General features: G+C 41.0%; 1 protein-coding gene and 2 long non-coding RNA genes across 20 annotated transcripts; 1 reads left to right on the top strand and 2 right to left on the bottom strand.

Annotated features, from left to right (window-relative positions):
- The first annotated feature begins 9,415 nt into the window (after positions 1 to 9,415).
- On the top strand, positions 9,416 to 16,487 carry LOC127921323 (tetraspanin-8-like). The gene is made up of 9 exons (XM_052505034.1): positions 9,416 to 9,660; positions 11,715 to 11,780; positions 12,052 to 12,168; positions 12,472 to 12,546; positions 12,786 to 12,881; positions 14,278 to 14,376; positions 14,538 to 14,648; positions 14,831 to 14,914; positions 15,891 to 16,487. Exons 1-9 carry the CDS (start codon positions 9,601 to 9,603, stop codon positions 16,017 to 16,019), a joined length of 837 nt encoding a protein of 278 aa, XP_052360994.1. The 5' UTR covers positions 9,416 to 9,600; the 3' UTR covers positions 16,020 to 16,487.
- Positions 10,008 to 11,630, bottom strand: LOC127921325 (uncharacterized). Of its 18 annotated transcripts, none has more exons than XR_008108700.1 (6): positions 11,584 to 11,625; positions 11,452 to 11,517; positions 11,122 to 11,385; positions 10,892 to 11,023; positions 10,438 to 10,833; positions 10,008 to 10,372 (listed from the first exon to the last, which is right to left on the bottom strand). It is a non-coding gene; the product is annotated as an uncharacterized LOC127921325 (long non-coding RNA). The 18 variants fall into 18 exon arrangements; XR_008108695.1 differs by lacking the exon at positions 11,452 to 11,517 and having other exon boundaries at positions 10,008 to 10,240; positions 10,307 to 10,372; positions 11,122 to 11,451; positions 11,518 to 11,622; XR_008108702.1 differs by lacking the exon at positions 11,452 to 11,517 and having other exon boundaries at positions 10,438 to 10,503; positions 10,570 to 10,833; positions 11,122 to 11,451; positions 11,518 to 11,622.
- On the bottom strand, positions 13,797 to 14,363 carry LOC127921326 (uncharacterized). The gene is made up of 3 exons (XR_008108706.1): positions 14,214 to 14,363; positions 14,028 to 14,151; positions 13,797 to 13,964 (listed from the first exon to the last, which is right to left on the bottom strand). It is a non-coding gene; the product is annotated as an uncharacterized LOC127921326 (long non-coding RNA).
- Positions 16,488 to 18,872: the final 2,385 nt, after the last annotated feature.

The raw sequence follows: 18,872 nt of genomic DNA, 5'->3' as shown, positions 1-18,872 counted from the left end.
AACACTGAAGAGGGTCTTGTTTTGAAAACATCCTTCCTAATTCCCTTTAGTAATCACTGAAATAACACATCAACGGTAAATTGTCTGAAGCTATCACCACTCCACTTATGATATCACTGGTTACTCGAAGCCAATGAATGGAGGATGGAAGGAAGCGTGGATTGTGTTATAGTTGGAAATGTCCCAAGTGTTTACCCGTGAAAGGCCCCGTAGTACGAACTGTCACCACTGGAGGGGGTGTATAGACGGTGACGGCTGTGTTCGGTGCTGTGTTTACATCTGCGTGCTGTTGACGTGGAAGAGACACAGCAGAAAGATGGCGGCGCCCTCTGCAGAGCAGCAAAACGGCCAAAGTGATGAATCTGATCTACAAAGCCCTATATCGACAAATGATGACTCCGAAACAGGTTTGGGTGATGGAGCTCTCCCCGTCTACCTTGTCGATTTGATAGAGAAAGAAATCGGAGTGGATCTGAAGTCGCTGAAGAAAGCGCTCCTGGATAAACTGACCGTGGGAAAAATAGTTGCTGGAAGAGCAGGTAGTTAAGTACCAAGCTAGCTAGTTAACTTTGCACACTCAAATAATATAAGCTTTAAGTGCTGTATCAGTTATTGAATTAAAATAATATAATAGTTAATTATGAGAATATTATTCTGCCCTTGACAGCATATAATTTAATGTAAGTAATTAAAAAATGATCCATCCAGCTAGTTAACCTTTGCTAGTTTAAGGGCGTGCATTTCCTTTTCTAACAGGTCTCCCAGGTAGCATGGTGGATCTGGGCAGATTCCTGCTGAGCGTTACACTCGGCCGACGTTATGTGGTCCGAGTCTGGGCCGCCTTAGGCAGTATAACTTATGTCTAGGATGCGGGGATTGAACTCGGGCCGATTCCGATGAGAGTTATCTGTCCCAAATGTACTACTTGGGTCTCGTGTCGATTGGGGCTACTCTGGCAGATGATTACACGGCTGCTTTATATAATTAGCATTTCATTATTTATTTTTCCATATTTTTAATTGTTTATGTGAGAAAAAATACAATTAACATTTAAATAAAACATTTAAAGTCCTGCTTAAGTAGTATTTTAGTATTTTGATACTTTGTGCAAGGCAATTGACAAGCATTAAAAAGTTGCTGGGTCCTCCCGAGTGACTCAGTGGTCTAAGACACTGCATCGATGTGCAAACTGCGTTGCTACAGATGCTAGTTCGATAACCGTGCCGGCCGCGACCGGGAGACCCGCACAATTGGCCCAGCGTCGTCCGAGTTAAGGGAGGGTTTGGCCGGACGCGATGTCCTTGTCCCGTCCCCATGTAGCGACTCCTGTGGTGGGCCAGGCGCATGCACGCTGACACGGTCATCAGGTGTACAGTGTTTTCTCCTACATAATTTTTTTGGGGGTGGATGGGTATAATTTGTATGCATAAAATGTAAAATAGTAATGTTTAAAATGACTAAATTCGGTAATTTTGTATACATTTATTTAAATTAGCATCAGGCCCCTTCTGGGGGATTCTGGTAAGATGCCAAAAAAGTCGACTGAACTCACGTAGATGGAAACGGGACGATTCTGGGCAGTCATTCATTTTGATTCCAGGCCGAGTCCGACATCCGATTCGGGTCGATTCTATCAGTTCCGGCCCCGGAAGAGGGCCGTTTCTGGGCTGATTCCTCATTGCTAGCAATGGCTTTTATGTTGTTGAGAAAGATGAACTCTTTTAATGTCAGCAAGACCGTGATGACACTGTTTAGGTTGGACAGTGTGGTTAAGGTGACCAGCCAGGTCATCAGGGTTCAACAGGCACAGCTCTCAGTGACATCCAGAAAGCATGTGGTGAGGAGAGCTAACAGTATCCTAGACTGTCCTCTGATCACCCCCTCCTTGACAATTTTGCACTTCTCCCCTTAGGTCGTCGTTTTAGACTTCCCAAACTCAATAGCAGCAGATACAATAACTATTTTATCCCACAGCCCCATGAACTTTCTGAATCTGCACATTAAATTAAATGTTGATTTATTGCTGCACTTCTGCTCAATGATTGCTCCTTTTTATCAATGTCATTGTTTCATGTTGTGTGTATTGGTTGTATGGTTGTCACTGTTTTTAATGTTGCCGTTTTGTATTGTTGAACCCTGACTGCACAACATATCTCCCAATGGGGACAATAAAGATAAGTTGAACTTGAGGGTTTAAGAAAGGATTTTTAACAGTGTGTGGTCTCAATAATGACTGTCAACATGAAAACATCCTTCAAATCAAATTGTATTTGTCACATGCTTCATCAACAACAGGTATGGACTGTTAGTGAAATGCTTACTTACGAGCCCTTCCCACAATGCAGAGAGAAAGAAAAATAGAGAAATAATAGACAAGTCAAACACGTAGTAATGGATACACAATGAGGTATAGAGGTCCTGGATGGCAGGGAGCTCTGCCCCAGTGATGTACTGGGCCGTATGCACTACGGTCAACGTGGGGGATGTGTTGTTGCCTACCTTCAGCACCTGGGGACGTCCCGTTGGGAAGACCAAGATCCAGTTGCAGAGGGAGATGTTCACCAGGATCCAGTTGCAGAGGGAGTGTTTTCAGTCCCTGGATCCTTAGCTTAGTGATGAGCTTGGAGGGCACTATGGTGTTGAACGCTGAACTGTAGTCAATGAACAGCATTCTCACGTAGGTGTTCCTTTTGTCCAAGTGGGAAAGGGCAGTATGGAGTGCAATAGAGATTATGTCATCTGTGGATCTATTGGGGTGGTATGCAAATTGGAGTGGGTCCAGGGTGTCTGGGATGATGGTGTTGATGTGATTCATGATAAGCCTTTCAAAGCTTTTCATGGCTACAGATGTGACTGTTATGGGGCGTCGTCATTTAGGCAGGTTACCTTGGCGTCCTTGGGCACAGGGACTATGGTGGTCTGCTTGTAACATGTAGGTATTACAGACTGGGTAAGAGATTAAACATGTAAATGAAGACACTTGCCAACTGGTCAGTGCATGCTCCGAGTATGCATCCTGGTCCTGGGGCCTTGTTGATGTTAACCTGTTTAAAGGTCTTACCCACATCGGCTACGGAGAGCGTGATCACGCAGACGCCCTGAACAGCTGGTACTCTCACTTATGGTTAAGGGTTGCTTGCTCATTCCATTTTATTAATCACTGAAATAACACATCTGCTGTAAATCTTATGATATCAGTGGTTACTCCAAGCCAAGTTACGGAGGAGGGAAGGAAGCATGGATTGTGTAATATTTGGAAATACCATATGGTACCATATTTATTTATTATGCGTTATCATAGTAAAATGGCAGTATAATGCATTAAATAAATAAACCCCCCCAAGGCCAAAAGAGTTTGGTTGGCGTTATATTGATGAATTTATATACCAGTATGGAAACGTTCTGATAAAGTCAGAGGCAGGCTACTTGTTGGTCTTAGTTTTCTGTCAAGAAAAAGGGAAAGAGGTGCTGTGAAAAAGGGGTAATACTTTCTGTTTTAATAGTACCGTTTTTAGCTCATGTTTGGGTTCCTTGTGTTGCCAACCTGAAATGTGGGAGATAGTGAGGTATATGGTCGCCATATTTTAGGCATTTTGCAACCATTTACACTATTTATAGTCAATGGGTGTTCCGCTTGTTTCGGCACACTGAGGAAGCCGCTTGCTCTAGTAGCGGTTGCTTCATGCAGTCTCTCTACAGTGGCTCTCGCGCTAGCTGCCTAGTCAGTGAGTAATTTGAATGAGTGAGACAACTGAAAACTGAAGAGAGAAGTAAATATTGTAAACATTATCACAGTGAGCGAATTATAAAGCATAGGATATGAAACACCAAGTTAAGCGGAATGTAATGATATAATTGTGTTTTACAAGGTTTTGATAGTTTAATTGATTTATAAAAGTCTGTTAGCATAGAGCTAACGTCGGCTAAAGTTAGCTCCAGTCAAGCTAGCCTGTCGTAGTCATGGAGACAGGACCAACGAACATTCACACAGAGTGGAAACATTCTAACTGGCTGTATTTAGAGATATTTTGAGAATTACATTTTAATAATGTATCTATGAGATAAAATGGTAATTTATACATTTTTACAAATAGTGTTTTAGTACGTTGGATATTTGGAATTGTATAAGACTAGCCAAGACAGTTGAATGAGAGAGAGCCAACTGAAAACTGTATTGAAGAGAGAAGCACCCAATAAACTATTTTAAATCTTCAAGGTTTCAGACTCCCGTCATTCTTCCGGGAGGTAATTCTGACCTCTCGAAAGAACTGTTACGTTTATCTAAGCGCCAGACGAGAACGCATCTACATATAGTCACTCTTAGTGATTATGTGCGTCAATGCATTATTCCACGGGGACTCAGGTGGCAAAAGAACCATCTCGCTTACAGATGACTTCTGTGAGCGCTGGTGTGCCATCCTGAACAAATGCTCTATTGGTTTAATGACGTTAATTGTTGACCAGTTGAAGAATGATTTATTTATTGTAATGGATAACACGATTAAAGACAAACGCACAGCTTTAAAAATAGCTGTTAATGATGATGGCATATTCAATGAACTGATGAAAACTAACCAAGCGCTCCAGGACAAGTTGTCTTAAGAAATAAAGGAACTTAAAATCAAGAAATTCAACCAAGACAAAAAAGACAAGGCCGAGAATAAAGTCTACTTCTGGAGAAACCTGACGAGGTCCTGCTCCTCCTCTCCATGGCAGACGCAGGAGGGATGCCGCTTACTTCTATCCACCCCGTCTGATCAACGCTCTACAACCAGCGCTTCCCGTGGTAGTTTTTTTATTCAACGAGAGACTGGACGGACGGAAGGGCGGAGGAGGCCGCAGGCACGCGCATCGACGAGATGCCGCACTCGACAGGGTAAGAAGAAACGACTATCAGAGGTAGAGGAGACCGTTCACACGGTCCCAGAACCCACGGGACTGAGTGTCTTTAATTTATCAAGCAAGATATTGAGCCCTGCCCACGTCTCTTTGCTTAATAAAGGGTTATATGTTGTGCCTTACAACCCAGTGCAACGATGTTGATGTTAAAACCTGTTGCGACTCTAGGGGCAGTATTTTCATTTTTGAAAAAAAAACGTTCCCTTTTTAAACGGGATATTTTGTCAGGACAAGATGCTAGAATATGCATATAATTGACAGCTTTGGATAGAAAACACTAACGTTTTCAAAACTGTAAAGATATTGTCTGTGAGTATAACAGAACTGATGTTGCAGGCGAAAGCCTGAGAAAAATCCAATCCGGAAGTGCCCCATATTTTGAAAGCGCTGTGTTCCAATGAGTCCCTATTGAGCTGTGAATGTGCTATCAACCAGCTTATGCTTTCTACGTATTCCCTAAGGTGTCTACAGCATTGTGACGTAGTTTTACGCATTTATGTTGAAGAATAGCCGTAGGCGGCTACATTGCGTAAGTGGTCACCTGATGGCTCCCAGGGTGACTCTCGTGTAAAATACAGAGGTAGCCATTACTGCAATCGGTCCTACTTAAAAACTAATTGTCCTGACAGATATATTATCGAATAGATATTTGAAAAACACCTTGAGGATCGATTATAAACAACGTTTGCCATGTTTCTGTTGATATTATGGAGCTAATTTGGAATATTTTTGCAGTTTTCATGACTGCAATTTCCGTGCGATTTCTCAGCCAAACGTGAAGAACAAACGGAGCTATTTCTCCTACAAAAATAATCTTTGGGGGGAAAAAATGAAATTTGGCTATCTACCTGGGAGTCTCGTGAGTGAAAACATCCGAAGTTCATCAAAGGTAAACGATTTAATTTGATTGCTTTTCTGATTTTCGTGACAAGGTTGCCTGCTGCTAGCAAGGCACAATGCTATGCTAGTCTATCGATAAACTTACACAAATGCTTGTCTAGCTTTGGCTGTAAAGCATATTTTGAAAATCTGAGATGACAGGGTGATTAACAAAAGGCTAAGCTGTGTTCCAATATATTTCACTTGTGATTTTCATGAATCGGAAGATTTTCTAGGAAGATTTATGTCCGTTGCGTTGCATTATGCTAATTAGTGTCAGTCGATGATTACGCTCCCGGACCCGGGATGGGGAGTCACAAGAAGATTAATAAAGGTAGACATGTTTAAGTTTTTTAGAAACATCCGTTTATGGGAATACTTTAGCTCCCCTAATTCTGACACTTCTATTGAACCAGTAGATTGCTCTCCTGTACATACTTTGACTCCTTTTAGAAGCAAGAGTTATTTTATACCTCCAGCCAATCGCAATCACTCTGAGACATATTGCAGACTTATGGAAAAAGATGTTGGACAGCTACTTAAGAATAAACAGGGGTCCAAATCTTTCCATAATTTACCTAAGGATGAAAAACAAGCTTTGCTTGATTTACAATAGGTTAGTCCTTATTCGTCCTGCTGATAAGGGTGGGTCGTTAGGATCCCTTATTCGTCCTGCTGATAAGGGTGGGTCGGTTGTACTCATCCTTATTCGTATAGGGTGGGTCGGTTGTACTCAGGACAGTCCTTATTCGTCCTGCTGATAAGGGTGGGTCGGTTGTACTCATGTATAGGACAGTCCTTATTCGTCCTGCTGATAAGGGTGGGTCGGTTGTACTCATGTATAGGACAGTCCTTATTCGTCCTGCTGATAAGGGTGGGTCGTTGTACTCATGGTTGTCCTTATTCGTCCTGCTGATAAGGGTGGGTCGGTTGTACATGTAGGACAGTCCTTATTCGTCCTGCTGATAAGGGTGGGCAGGATAGGACAGTCCTTATTCGTCCTGCTGATAAGGGTGGGTCGGTTGTACTCATGTATAGGACAGTCCTTATTCGTCCTGCTGATATGGGTGGGTCGGTTGTACTCATGGATAGGACAGTCCTTATTCGTCCTGCTGATAAGGGTGGGTCGGTTGTACTCATGGATAGGACAGTCCTTATTCGTCCTGCTGATAGAAACAGTCCTTATTCGATAATGGTGGGTCGGTTGTACCATGTATAGGACAGTCCTTATTCCCTGCTGATAAGGGTGGGTCGGTTGTACTCATGAATAGGACAGTCCTTATCGTCCTGCTGACTGGGTCCTGTACTCATGGATAGGACAGTCCTTATTTCCTGCTGATAAGGGTGGGTCTTGTACTCATGGATAGGACAGTCCTTACCAAAAGGGTGGGTCGGTTGTACTCATGGATACAGTCCTTATTCGTCCTGCTGATAAGGGTGGCTATTCAACACAGTCCTTAAATTGCCACTCATGGATAGGGCAGTCCTTTTCCTGCTGAAATTACTCATGGATAGGACAGTCCTTATTCGTCCTGCTGATAAGGGTGGGTCGGTTGTACTCATGGATAGGACAAGAAAGGGTGTTACAAAACCTCCATAAGGGGATAGGACAGTCGCCCTCCCTTATTGTCCTTATTAGTGCTGATAAGGGTGGGTCGGGCATTGACAGTCCTTATTCGTCCTGCTGATAAGGGTGGGTTCGGTTGTAGTAACAGCCCCGTCCTGCTGATCTTGTACTTTTAGGACAGTTTATGACTTTTTTTTATTAGACTATCACTGTCCTAGATGGGTATTTAAGTTCAGAACAGCATAACCTATTCAACACCCTCCTTTGTAAAGGACACCAGCAGTATGATCAGCTATCATTGAATCTCTTGATCCTCTCCTTGATCCTGAGAATACCTTGTGTTACTTTTGATGTTGAGTCGTTATACACAATACGAGGGCGGTATTGAATCTATGGAACATTTTCTTCTGCAACGTGATCCTAATGAACTGCCTTCCAGTGATGCATTATAACATTGTCTGAAATAGTACTCACACATAACTATTTCATGTTTCTAAATGATTTCTTTATTCAGACGAAGGGTACTGCTATGGGATCCCCCATGGCTCCTAACTATGCTAATTTGTATGTGGGTTACATGGAGAAACAGTCTATTTTCAATCCCTCAACAAAAAAATCTTGCCTAACATCATTTGGAAACGGTATATTGATAACAGCCCCTCTATCTACTTTTATTGATATTTTTGTTCTGTGGAGGGTGATGCAAAACAGCTCCAGGCGTTCCATGCTTTTCTTAACTCCTGTTCTGATCATTTGAGATTTACTATGCAATCTGATACACGCCAAATCAGTTTTCTTGATCTTCTGATCTTGTGTGAAGATAATGTTCCACATCAACAACAAACTAGAACGGTCCAAACACACCAAGACAGTTGTGAAGAGGACACGACAAAGCCTATTCCCCTCAGGAAACTAAAAAGATTTGTCAGGGGTCCTGAGATCCTCAAAAGGTTCTACAGCTGCAACATCGAGAGCATTCTGACTGGTTGCATCACTGCCTGGTATGGCAATTGCTCGGCCTCTGACCGCAAGGCACTACAGAGGGTAGTGCGTACGGCCCAGTACATCACTGGGGCTAAGATGTCTGCCATCCAGGACCTCTACACCAGGCGGTGTCAGAGGAAGGCCCTACAAATTGTCAAAGACCCTAGCCACCCCAGTCATATACTGTTCTCTCTACTACCGCATGGCAAGCGGTACCGGAGTGCCAAGTCTAGGACAAAAAGGCTTCTCAACAGTTTTTACCCCTGCAACCATATGACTCCTGAACAGGTAATCAAATGGCTACCCAGACTATTGTGTATAGCCTGTCTTTTACTGTTGTTTTTTTCTTTACTTACCTATTACGTACCCTTTTTTGCACTATTGGTTAGAGCCGGTAAGTAAGCATTTCACTGTAAGGCATTTCACCTGTTGTGAAAATAAACGTTGATTTGATTTGATCCTTGACAAGTCTCGGATGGTTGATTCCTGCGCTACCGAAATTAAGCCTTGGCCTCGAACGCTTGCAGTGAACATTTTGCAGAAACTGAACGTTTCTTCATGGAAAATAACGATATAGTTTATAGCACTTGTAATTTGTATTTGCTAATATATATTTCGTTTTTATAATATTGACACCATATTCCATTGGTTAACTGACCACAAACCATTGAATCAATATGAAGAAGTGTTGATTATTTGACGTCAGGAGAGCACAGCACATGAAAGAAAGCGGTGAGATATGCAGCACAGCGTTATGTTTCTGCAATGTTCACTGCTGGCGTGTGAGGCCAAGAGTGCGGGGCGCTTCATTTCTGTCGCGCTGGGATCAAAACGTTAACAGTTCTGCGCTGCTCCGCAAAGCGTAAGAAGTAGAGGCCCTATCACCATAAATGCTGCAAGGCCAACGCAGACAGCAGATTGACCATGTAGTTCCTTTTAGCCTGCCTGATCTCTAGCCATCGTGCACTGGCCAACATAACATGGGAGGTTGCGTTCATGTGGGCTAGTCCCCCCCATGTAACCAAACACCATTCAGCAGTATGTCAACAAAGACCTTTGCTCTGTCAAAACGATACGCCACGCCCATGGACCTTAGTTTATTCTCCAAAGTATGTAGCTAACATAGAGCAGCGGAATAATTCAGTTTGAGTCGTTAGACAAGAAAAACCGGTTAAAGAAATCGAGCGATCCATTTTCTGCATTTAAGTTAGCCCCTCTCTGAAGTGAACAATTTATCTAAGCTGTTGTTTGTATCATAACCAAATATTAAAATGGGAAGAATTCATATCTGGGTAAAACGGCCGTTCATTTGTGTGTGTGTCTTGATAGGGGTAAGTGATCTTCCAGTCTATTGGCCTTATTTCATTCGAGTTGATGAATTCGTTTTTTTATCGGTCACTTATGACCGTGTAGACACGTTTAGTTATATGACTTCCATCCCCACATTTATTGCAGCGCTTGTTGTTGTTGAAGAACTAAGAAGTAAAAGAAAATAGATGTTGTAGCCTACGTAGTTACCCTTTATATCAGCTGTCATGTTTAAACTTTCACTGGAATCCGTTTTTTAGGTGTGGCTTGTGGAGATGTGTTCAACATATGTATTTATTGTCTCCGCATATTCTACTTAAGCTGCAGCATGTTATAAAGTTATGTCATGTTTATTAACTCAGACATGGCATACCACCAAGGGTTTGTAAGTATATTTGATTAGTAAACAGCCAACTAAATGAACATTTCAGCTATTCATGTAATCATTGATAGGCTATTTATAAATGATACATATGAAATATTGTAAACTCATTAACCCTCTGCTCACAAACCCTGTAAATAATTCCATCCCTCATGACTCATGATGAAGCATGAGTAGAATTCCCAGAATAATACCCTGTACATTGTAATGATTGTATCAACCTTTACTGTGCATTATCAGTATAATTCTCACTATAATACCCTGTACATTGTAATGATTGTATCAACCTTTACTGTGCATTATCAGTAGAATTCTCAGAATAATACCCTGTACATTGTAATGATTGTATCAACCTTTACTGTGCATTATCAGTAGAATTCCAGAATAATACCCTGTACATTGTAATGATTGTATCAACCTTTACTGTGCATTATCAGTAGAATTCTCAGAATAATACCCTGTACATTGTAATGATTGTATCAACCTTTACTGTGCATTATCAGTAGAATTCTCACTATAATACCCTGTACATTGTAATGATTGTATCAACCTTTACTGTGCATTATCAGTAGAATTCTCAGAATAATACCCTGTACATTGTAATGATTGTATCAACCTTTACTGTGCATTATCAGTAGAATTCTCACTATAATACCCTGTACATTGTAATGATTGTATCAACCTTTACTGTGCATTATCAGTAGAATTCTCACTATAATACCCTGTACATTGTAATGATTGTATCAACCTTTACTGTGCATTATCAGTAGAATTCTCACTATAATACCCTGTACATTGTAATGATTGTATCAACCTTTACTGTGCATTATCATTTCTCAGTATATACCCCTGTACATTGTAATGATTGTAACCTTTACTGTGCATTATCAGTAGAATTCTCAGAATAATACCCTGTACATTGTAATGATTGTATCAACCTTTACTGTGCATTATCAGTAGAATTCTCACTATAATACCCTGTACATTGTAATGATTGTATCAACCTTTACTGTGCATTATCAGTAGAATTTCAGAATAATACCCTGAATTGTAATGATTGTATCAACCTGTACATTGTAATGACATTGTAATGACTATCAACCTTTACTGTGCATTATCAGTAGAATTCTCAGTATAATACCCTGTACATTGTAATGATTGTATCAACCTTTACTGTGCATTATCAGTAGAATTCTCAGTATAATACCCTGTACATTGTAATGATTGTATCAACCTTTACTGTGCATTATCAGTAGAATTCTCAGTATAATACCCTGTACATTGTAATGATTGTATCAACCTTTACTGTGCATTATCAGTAGAATTCTCAGTATAATACCCTGTACATTGTAATGATTGTATCAACCTTTACTGTGCATTATCAGTAGAATTCTCAGTATAATACCCTGTACATTGTAATGATTATATCAACCTTTACTGTGCATTATCAGTAGAATTCTCACTATAATACCCTGTACATTGTAATGATTGTATCAACCTTTACTGTGCATTATCAGTAGAATTCTCAGTATAATACCCTGTACATTGTAATGATTGTATCAACCTTTACTGTGCATTATCAGTAGAATTCTCACTATAATACCCTGTACATTGTAATGTAAACCTGATTGTAGTATAATTCTCATATAATACCCTGTACATTGTAATGATTGTATCATGTGTTGTATTCTTCAGATCATCAGCTCCCTCTTGCTGGCCATCACCTTATTTGGACATGGGTACTTCCACCAATCAGAAGAAGTAATTGTTATTTTTATAGCTCCTATTGCATTTCTTATTATGTCATACACATTTTGTTATAATAATTCTGTGTCCATCTAGCCTGGTCCCAGATCTGTTTGTGCTGTCTTTCCAACTCCTACAGTGTTTGGCATGACAACAACCATAGGTGTTGGCTATACAGCATAAACAGATCTGAGACCAGGCTAGAATCCAGCAGTATCATTGTAATATTATGATTATAAACCCATAATTGCCATTTCATGAATTTGACTTGTCTTCCTACTCACAGATAGACAAGATGCTGCCAGGGATAGCAGTTCTGTATGTCCTAGAAGCAGCAACCCTGGTCCTGTCAATCTTTGGGGTCTATGGAGCTCGCAAGGAGAAGAAGTGGGCTGTGATTCTGGTAAGCTTGCCAAGACCTGTACCCTAAAGTAGTAGCTGCCCTGGTCCAAGATCTGTTGGTGTTGTCTTGGACAATGACCATAGGGGTTGGCTATACAACACAAACAGATCTGGGATCAGGTTAGTGTCTACTGACGTGCAAAACGGTTCCTTTCTGACAAGTCATGGCCTTAGAACTCAACTCAACCATTTTCCCATGACCTGTTTCCAACATGTTTCCCAGAAAGTGTGATATGGTTTGATGATTTGATTTGAATGAACCTTTAAGTATTGATTTTGCTTGACAACCCCAATATGTGTGTAGTTTTCAGTAGGTATGTCACTGGCCAGCCTATACCTGTTTGTGGAGTGTGTGAAAGTATATCAAGCCAAACACAAGGTACAGTCTACAGCTTATATGTATCTTACCTTTTCAATTCAACCTTGAGCCAATGTTTGTTTGCTGTTCCGGTGAAAATATATTAGAGTTAAATGTAACAAATGTTATAGTATAAAGCATGATGGTGGAATATATCTGACTCTTGATAATTCAGTCTGTTCCTATCAAAGTCGTAGATGATTACTGTATAGGTTTTAGCTGTGAATATAACATTCAATGTAAACCTCATTCATTTCAAGATGGAGGAGTTAAGCAGAAAGGAAGACCTAGCCATGATGCCTCTCAGTGGAGCGAAACAAAACGATATAGAACAGATATACTACTTTCAAGCTAATGTAAGTCACCTTCATTGAGTACTTCTTAGGGTCTCGGCCAATCCAGGACAGGGTGTGTGCTTCCACCTTTGTAATTAGGTAGGTTTTTAAACCTAGTCCTAGGTAGATGTAAAACCTAGTCCTGGTAAAGCTCTTTCATTGGAGATGTTTTGGATAAAAAGGCCTGTCCTGGACTGTGCTCTTTCATTGGATGTCTCAGATGATAGTCTTCAAGGCCTTATAGTCCTGGACTAAAAGCTCTTTCATTGGAGATGTCTCCATGGAGTAGGCTTCAAGGCCTTATAGTTCTGGACTAAAAGCTCTTTCATTGGAGATGTCTCCATGGAGTAGGCTTCAAGGCCTTATAGTTCTGGACTAAAAGCTCTTTCATTGGAGATGTCTCCATGGAGTAGGCTTCAAGGCCTTATAGTTCTGGACTAAAAGCTCTTTCATTGGAGATGTCTCCATGGAGTAGTCTTCAAGGCCTTATAGTTCTGGACTAAAAGCTCTTTCATTGGAGATGTCTCCATGGAGTAGGCTTCAAGGCCTTATAGTTCTGGACTAAAAGCTCTTTCATTGGAGATGTCTCCATGGAGTAGTCTTCAAGGCCTTATAGTTCTGGACTAAAAGCTCTTTCATTGGAGATGTCTCCATGGAGTAGGCTTCAAGGCCTTATAGTTCTGGACTAAAAGCTCTTTCATTGGAGATGTCTCCATGGAGTAGGCTTCAAGGCCTTATAGTTCTGGACTAAAAGCTCTTTCATTGGAGATGTCTCCATGGAGTAGGCTTCAAGGCCTTATAGTTCTGGACTAAAAGCTCTTTCATTGGAGATGTCTCCATGGAGTAGTCTTCAAGGCCTTATAGTTCTGGACTAAAAGCTCTTTCATTGGAGATGTCTCCATGGAGTAGGCTTCAAGGCCTTATAGTTCTGACTAAAAGCTCTTTCATTGGAGATGTCTCCATGGAGTAGGCTTCAAGGCCTTATAGTTCTGGACTAAAAGCTCTTTCATTGGAGATGTCTCCATGGAGTAGGCTTCAAGGCCTTATAGTTCTGGACTAAAAGCTCTTTCATTGGAGATGTCTCCATGGAGTAGGCTTCAAGGCCTTATAGTCCTGGACTAAAAGCTCTTTTCATTGGAGATGTCTCCATGGAGTAGGCTTCAAGACCTTATAGTTCTGGACTAAAAGCTCTTTCATTGGAGATGTCTCCATGGAGTAGTCTTCAAGGCCTTATAGTTCTGGACTAAAAGCTCTTTCATTGGAGATGTCTCCATGGAGTAGGCTTCAAGGCCTTATAGTTCTGGACTAAAATCTCTTTCATTGGAGATGTCTCCATGGAGTAGTCTTCAAGACCTTATAGTTCTGGAAATCATTACATGTTTTAAAGTGTCTGTTGTTCTGTTTCCTTCACTTTCAGTTCAAATGCTGTGGGCTCGTACAAGGCTACCAAGACTGGGGCACAGACATCCCCATCTCCTGTCTCTGTTCTGATGAGGACTCAACAGACTTTGAATGTGTGAGTCTGCAGTGTTAAATAAGTTAACTTGATGATGATGTTGTTGTTGTGTGTATGCTGAGGAGGATTCAGTGTGTCAGTCTGTGTTAAATAAATCTGTTATGTCTTTCGGGAAGATCAATTTGTATATTTTAATGAGCCCATGTCACATTCTATTTCAGGTTGCTCGTGGTAACAATACAATATTTGTTATTCACTATCCCAACAGTGATATGTCTGAGGATGATGACCACAAGGGATTAATGGATGAACACATGCTGGTATATAAAGAGGTAAAATCATGTCATTCCACTACACCATTACAATGCCATAATTCTAGTTTGATATACAAAGAGGATTTACAGTACTGATACAGTCTCTGATACAATAAACTGATATTTGTTCTGATATAATACAGACACACATACTCTTGTTTTTCTCACAAAATGATAAACTCTAAATTTGTCATTTTCAGCCATGTCTTCCCATCCTGCTCTCTTCCATGGGCTATGCAATCAGCCTGATGATAGGAACATTAGTAGCACTGACAGCATTATGGGTATGTATTTCAGATCTCTGTCTGTACTATTTATCCATTTCAGGGTTGGGGTCCATTCAGTTTTTTCAATCAAATCAATTGAAATTCAATTCCACCAAAATAGTCCGTAGTGGATTTTTCAATTCAGGAAATTAAATTAAATTGACTACCCGAATTGAAAACTTTAGTAGTATTTGTTTATTATAATTATTACTGATGTGGCAGCTAAAATCTGAATTGCAGTACACAGTACATACAAGTAAACAAGAACAATTAAAACATCTGAAAGTCAGGATGCTAACTGTCGTGGGTACTGAGAGAGACTTGGTCATTTCTTCAAACAATCATCTTTATTTAATATTGATTAATTATTGCAATACTGAGGATGGTTGACCCCCCCCCCCCCCCTAACCTCTTAACCTTACACAAATACAGAGTACTGTGTATAGCTGACACTAACCATGCTCAGTCATGGTTGGTTCAACCCCCCCATGCAGACCAAGGAGTATCATAAGCCACTGGCTGCATCCTGTCGTTATCTGCACTTGGGTTGTTGTCTTAACCCCACCCTGGCTTAGTTTCCAAGATGGAAGAATGATTTAGAGTGACAATGAGGAATTGTTCTAAACTCCTCTTGGTTACACCCATCACATCTTTACTATGTAATGCAGTCTTTAACTCATTTGTCAGCTCAAATCATCTCTGGTGACCATATGCCCAGATTAGCTGCAGGGAACTAGAGGAGACCATAATAAAATAGAAACTAACAGGACAGAAATATCCTTCTATCTATTAAACATTAATTGCAAACTATTAATAATTAACAAATCAGGTAAATATGTAATTTTTCTATCACACCCCAACGCTGTACTATAGTGATTTTTACCATAGGTGTTGAGTGTAGGCCTATTAGATTGAACCATCATCTATCACACTCAGCATCTGGTCACCTGTCCGTCAATCCTGACTGAACCGTTACTGTGTGTCTGGTCCTCAGGATGTTGGAGTTGTCCTGGCCATCACAATACTCTGCCAGATGAGAAGAAAGGTTGATGTGCCACCTGTGATCTTCACCTCTCAACCACCTCAATACAGGGAGCTGTGTGACACAGCAGAGAGTGTCTGAAATGAAATGGTCCTCTTGTGAAGGAGACTCAATGCACTAGTCTGAGTGCCAGTCTGTTTGTGCCATCATGACAACTCCTGTCACTCATTTGTGTCAAGCCAAACATGACAATGGGTGACAAAGAGTTGACTTGGCAATGACAGACTGGCACGATGGCCTTTATTTATCTAGGCAAGTCAGTTACAAACAACTTCTTATTTACAATGACGGCCTACTGGGGAACAGTGGGTTAAACTGCCTTGTTCAGGGCAGAACGACCGTTGGCATAAAGACCACAAACAGATCTGGGATCAGGTTAGCAATGCACTCCTATTATGTACATACTCATAACACACATGAAAGGACAACTCAGGACATTATTAGACATCTCTACTGTGTTGTCCAAAGTGTTACTGTTCAACCATTTAACCGTTGAAGTGCCTAAGTGTTGGTTACAGTGTCTTGAATAAAGGGACAATCATCTTTTAACATTATGGTCCTTCTTTATTCGACAACCATTTCTTCCAATGACTTTTGTCCTTTGTCCTTTGTCCCCATCCTTATTTTATTTTCTGCCTTTGTCTTTTCCTCCTGCTCTCTCTTCTTCCTCCTCCTCTCCCTCTCCTTCTTCCTCTTTCCACTTGCTCTCTCTCCTCTCTTCTTCCCTCCTCCTCTTTCTTCCTCTTTTCCTCCTGCTCTCTCCTCTCTCTTCCTCCTCTCCTCCTCCTCTCTTCCTCTTTTCAGCCTACTTGGCCCTATCAGATCCTACACCCATTAAAACCTCACCACTATTCCACTATTTGGCCCTATCAAATCCTACACCCATTAAAACCTCACCACTATTCCACTATTTGGCCCTATCAAATCCTACACCCATTAAAACCTCACCACTATTCCACTACTTGGCACTATCAGATCCTACACCCACTAAAACCTCCCCACTATTCCACTACTTGGCCCTATCAGATCCTACACCCACTAAAACCTCCCCACTATTCCACTACTTGGCCCTATCAGACCCTACACCCACTAAAACCTCCCCACTATTCCACTACTTGGCCCTATCAGACCCTACACCCACTAAAACCTCCCCACTATTCCACTACTTGGCCCTATCAGACTACACCCACTTCCCCCACTATTCCACTGCTTGGCCCTATCAGATCCTGTACTAGGCCTCTTTTCCACGTTGATAGCATGCATACGTAAACACAGCACCAGACCAATGTTTATCTGTTATATTGACTAGATAGTGACCGCTCTAACAATGGAAATGCATCTCCTCAATGATCAAAGACAGGGGAGATCAGGTTGTAACATTCTAGCCAATGAGAAAGCAGATACACAACTAAGTTATTTTACTTAAAGTTGCCAGAATGTAACTTGCATCCACTTATATCAGTACATTTGTAACAGCCTAAACATCACAGAACTATTAGATCAAATAAGCCTCACATATTTGACCCTTCCCTAAGTTCCGCCTCACTTGGTTACTTCTGCAACATCGAACAACATTTTCCCTGAAGCCCAATTCCCCATTCAACCACTGGTGAAATCCCCTCACAATGATCTCAAAGTGTGGAGGACCATCCGCCTCAGTGCATTTCTGAAAAATACAAATAGGGAAACATTTAAAAAGTTATATTTTTTAATAAAACTATACTATATATATTCAGGTCAGCAAATAAATGATTAAAACACACTGTTTGCACTAAAGGTCTACAGTAGCCTCAGCAGCAGTCTGTAGGGTAGCACCATGGTGTAGCTAGAGGACAGCGAGCTTCTATCCTCCTCTGGGTACATTGACTTTAATACAAAACCTAGAGAACTCATGGTTCTTAACCACTTCCATAGACTTACACAGAAATTGTGACAACGTCAGAGCCAATTGCAAGATGAACTGACGTTGTCCACCCAATTAGAAGATCAGAGAATTAATATAGTACTGAAAGAATAAGCTACAGCTAGCTAGCACTGCAGTGCATAACATGTGGTGAGACAGAGAGAGATAGATGACTCAATGAGAGAAAAGACAATAGTTGAACAAATTAATTTCTTCCAAAATTAAGGAGAAGCAAGACAGAGAGAAAGAGAGAGACAGAGAGAGAGAGAGAGAGATGGAGACAGATAGAGAGAGAAAGAGAGAGAGAGAGAAAGGAGACAGAGAGAGATAGAGAGAGAGGGGAGAGAGAGATAGATAGCTATGTTTGGTTGTATTCTTTTCTTCACTTTCACTTAGCTAGGGAATGCAGCTAGCTAGTTTAGCCTATTCAAATACCTGGCTCAAACAGAGAAGGATGCTATGTTACTTAGTTGGCTATGGCTATCCAACTCTGGAACTCATTCAAGTCAAGATAAGCTCTTGTTTTAATGAATGTTTGCCACTGTAGGCTGTGTGTAGCGGTTAGCAGTCATGATATGAAGGTTTGGCTTGTAAAGGTTTTTTCTCCTGGTTACAGACAGCTGATGTGTTGTGCACTAAAGTCCACAAGCGAATGGAAAAGGTGAGAGGATGAGAGCAAGTTGGTAATTGCAAGAGGGAATTCTATATACAACGAGCAAAGTGTTAATGCGGTTTTTATGTGGCTGCTTTGAAAGTGAATTGTGTTTGCGTGTGATCAGGTGTGTGTTCATTCCTCCGATTCTGTTAAAAGAAAAACCTTAAACAGAAGCAAACGGAACGAAACAGAAATAAACATACCTGAATTTGTCCAACAGAAACTCACATTTGCAACTTTTGGACGAATGATTACATCTTAGATCAGCTAGATGCAGGCTAGAGTGTGCAAACGGCTCTACATATCACCTATACAGCTCTTTCATATCCTCCTAGGGAGGAGGAGGTAGGTTTCTATTGGACAGGGCCTAACTATA

The sequence above is a fragment of the Oncorhynchus keta genome, unplaced genomic scaffold (genome assembly GCF_023373465.1).
Source record: "Oncorhynchus keta strain PuntledgeMale-10-30-2019 unplaced genomic scaffold, Oket_V2 Un_contig_2200_pilon_pilon, whole genome shotgun sequence".
Classification (NCBI taxonomy): Eukaryota; Metazoa; Chordata; class Actinopteri; order Salmoniformes; family Salmonidae; genus Oncorhynchus; species Oncorhynchus keta.
Note: the sequence above shows the minus strand (reverse complement) of the source record. Positions and strands in the feature narration are given on the sequence as shown.

Coding starts and splice junctions, on each gene's coding strand:
- LOC127921323 (XM_052505034.1), top strand. CDS start 9,601: ATGGGAAGAATTCATATCTGGGTAAAACGGCCGTTCATTTGTGTGTGT. Junction 11,781..12,051: donor ACTTCCACCAATCAGAAGAA/GTAATTGTTATT, acceptor TCCTACTCACAG/ATAGACAAGATGCTGCCAGG. Junction 14,377..14,537: donor ACTCAACAGACTTTGAATGT/GTGAGTCTGCAG, acceptor ATTCTATTTCAG/GTTGCTCGTGGTAACAATAC.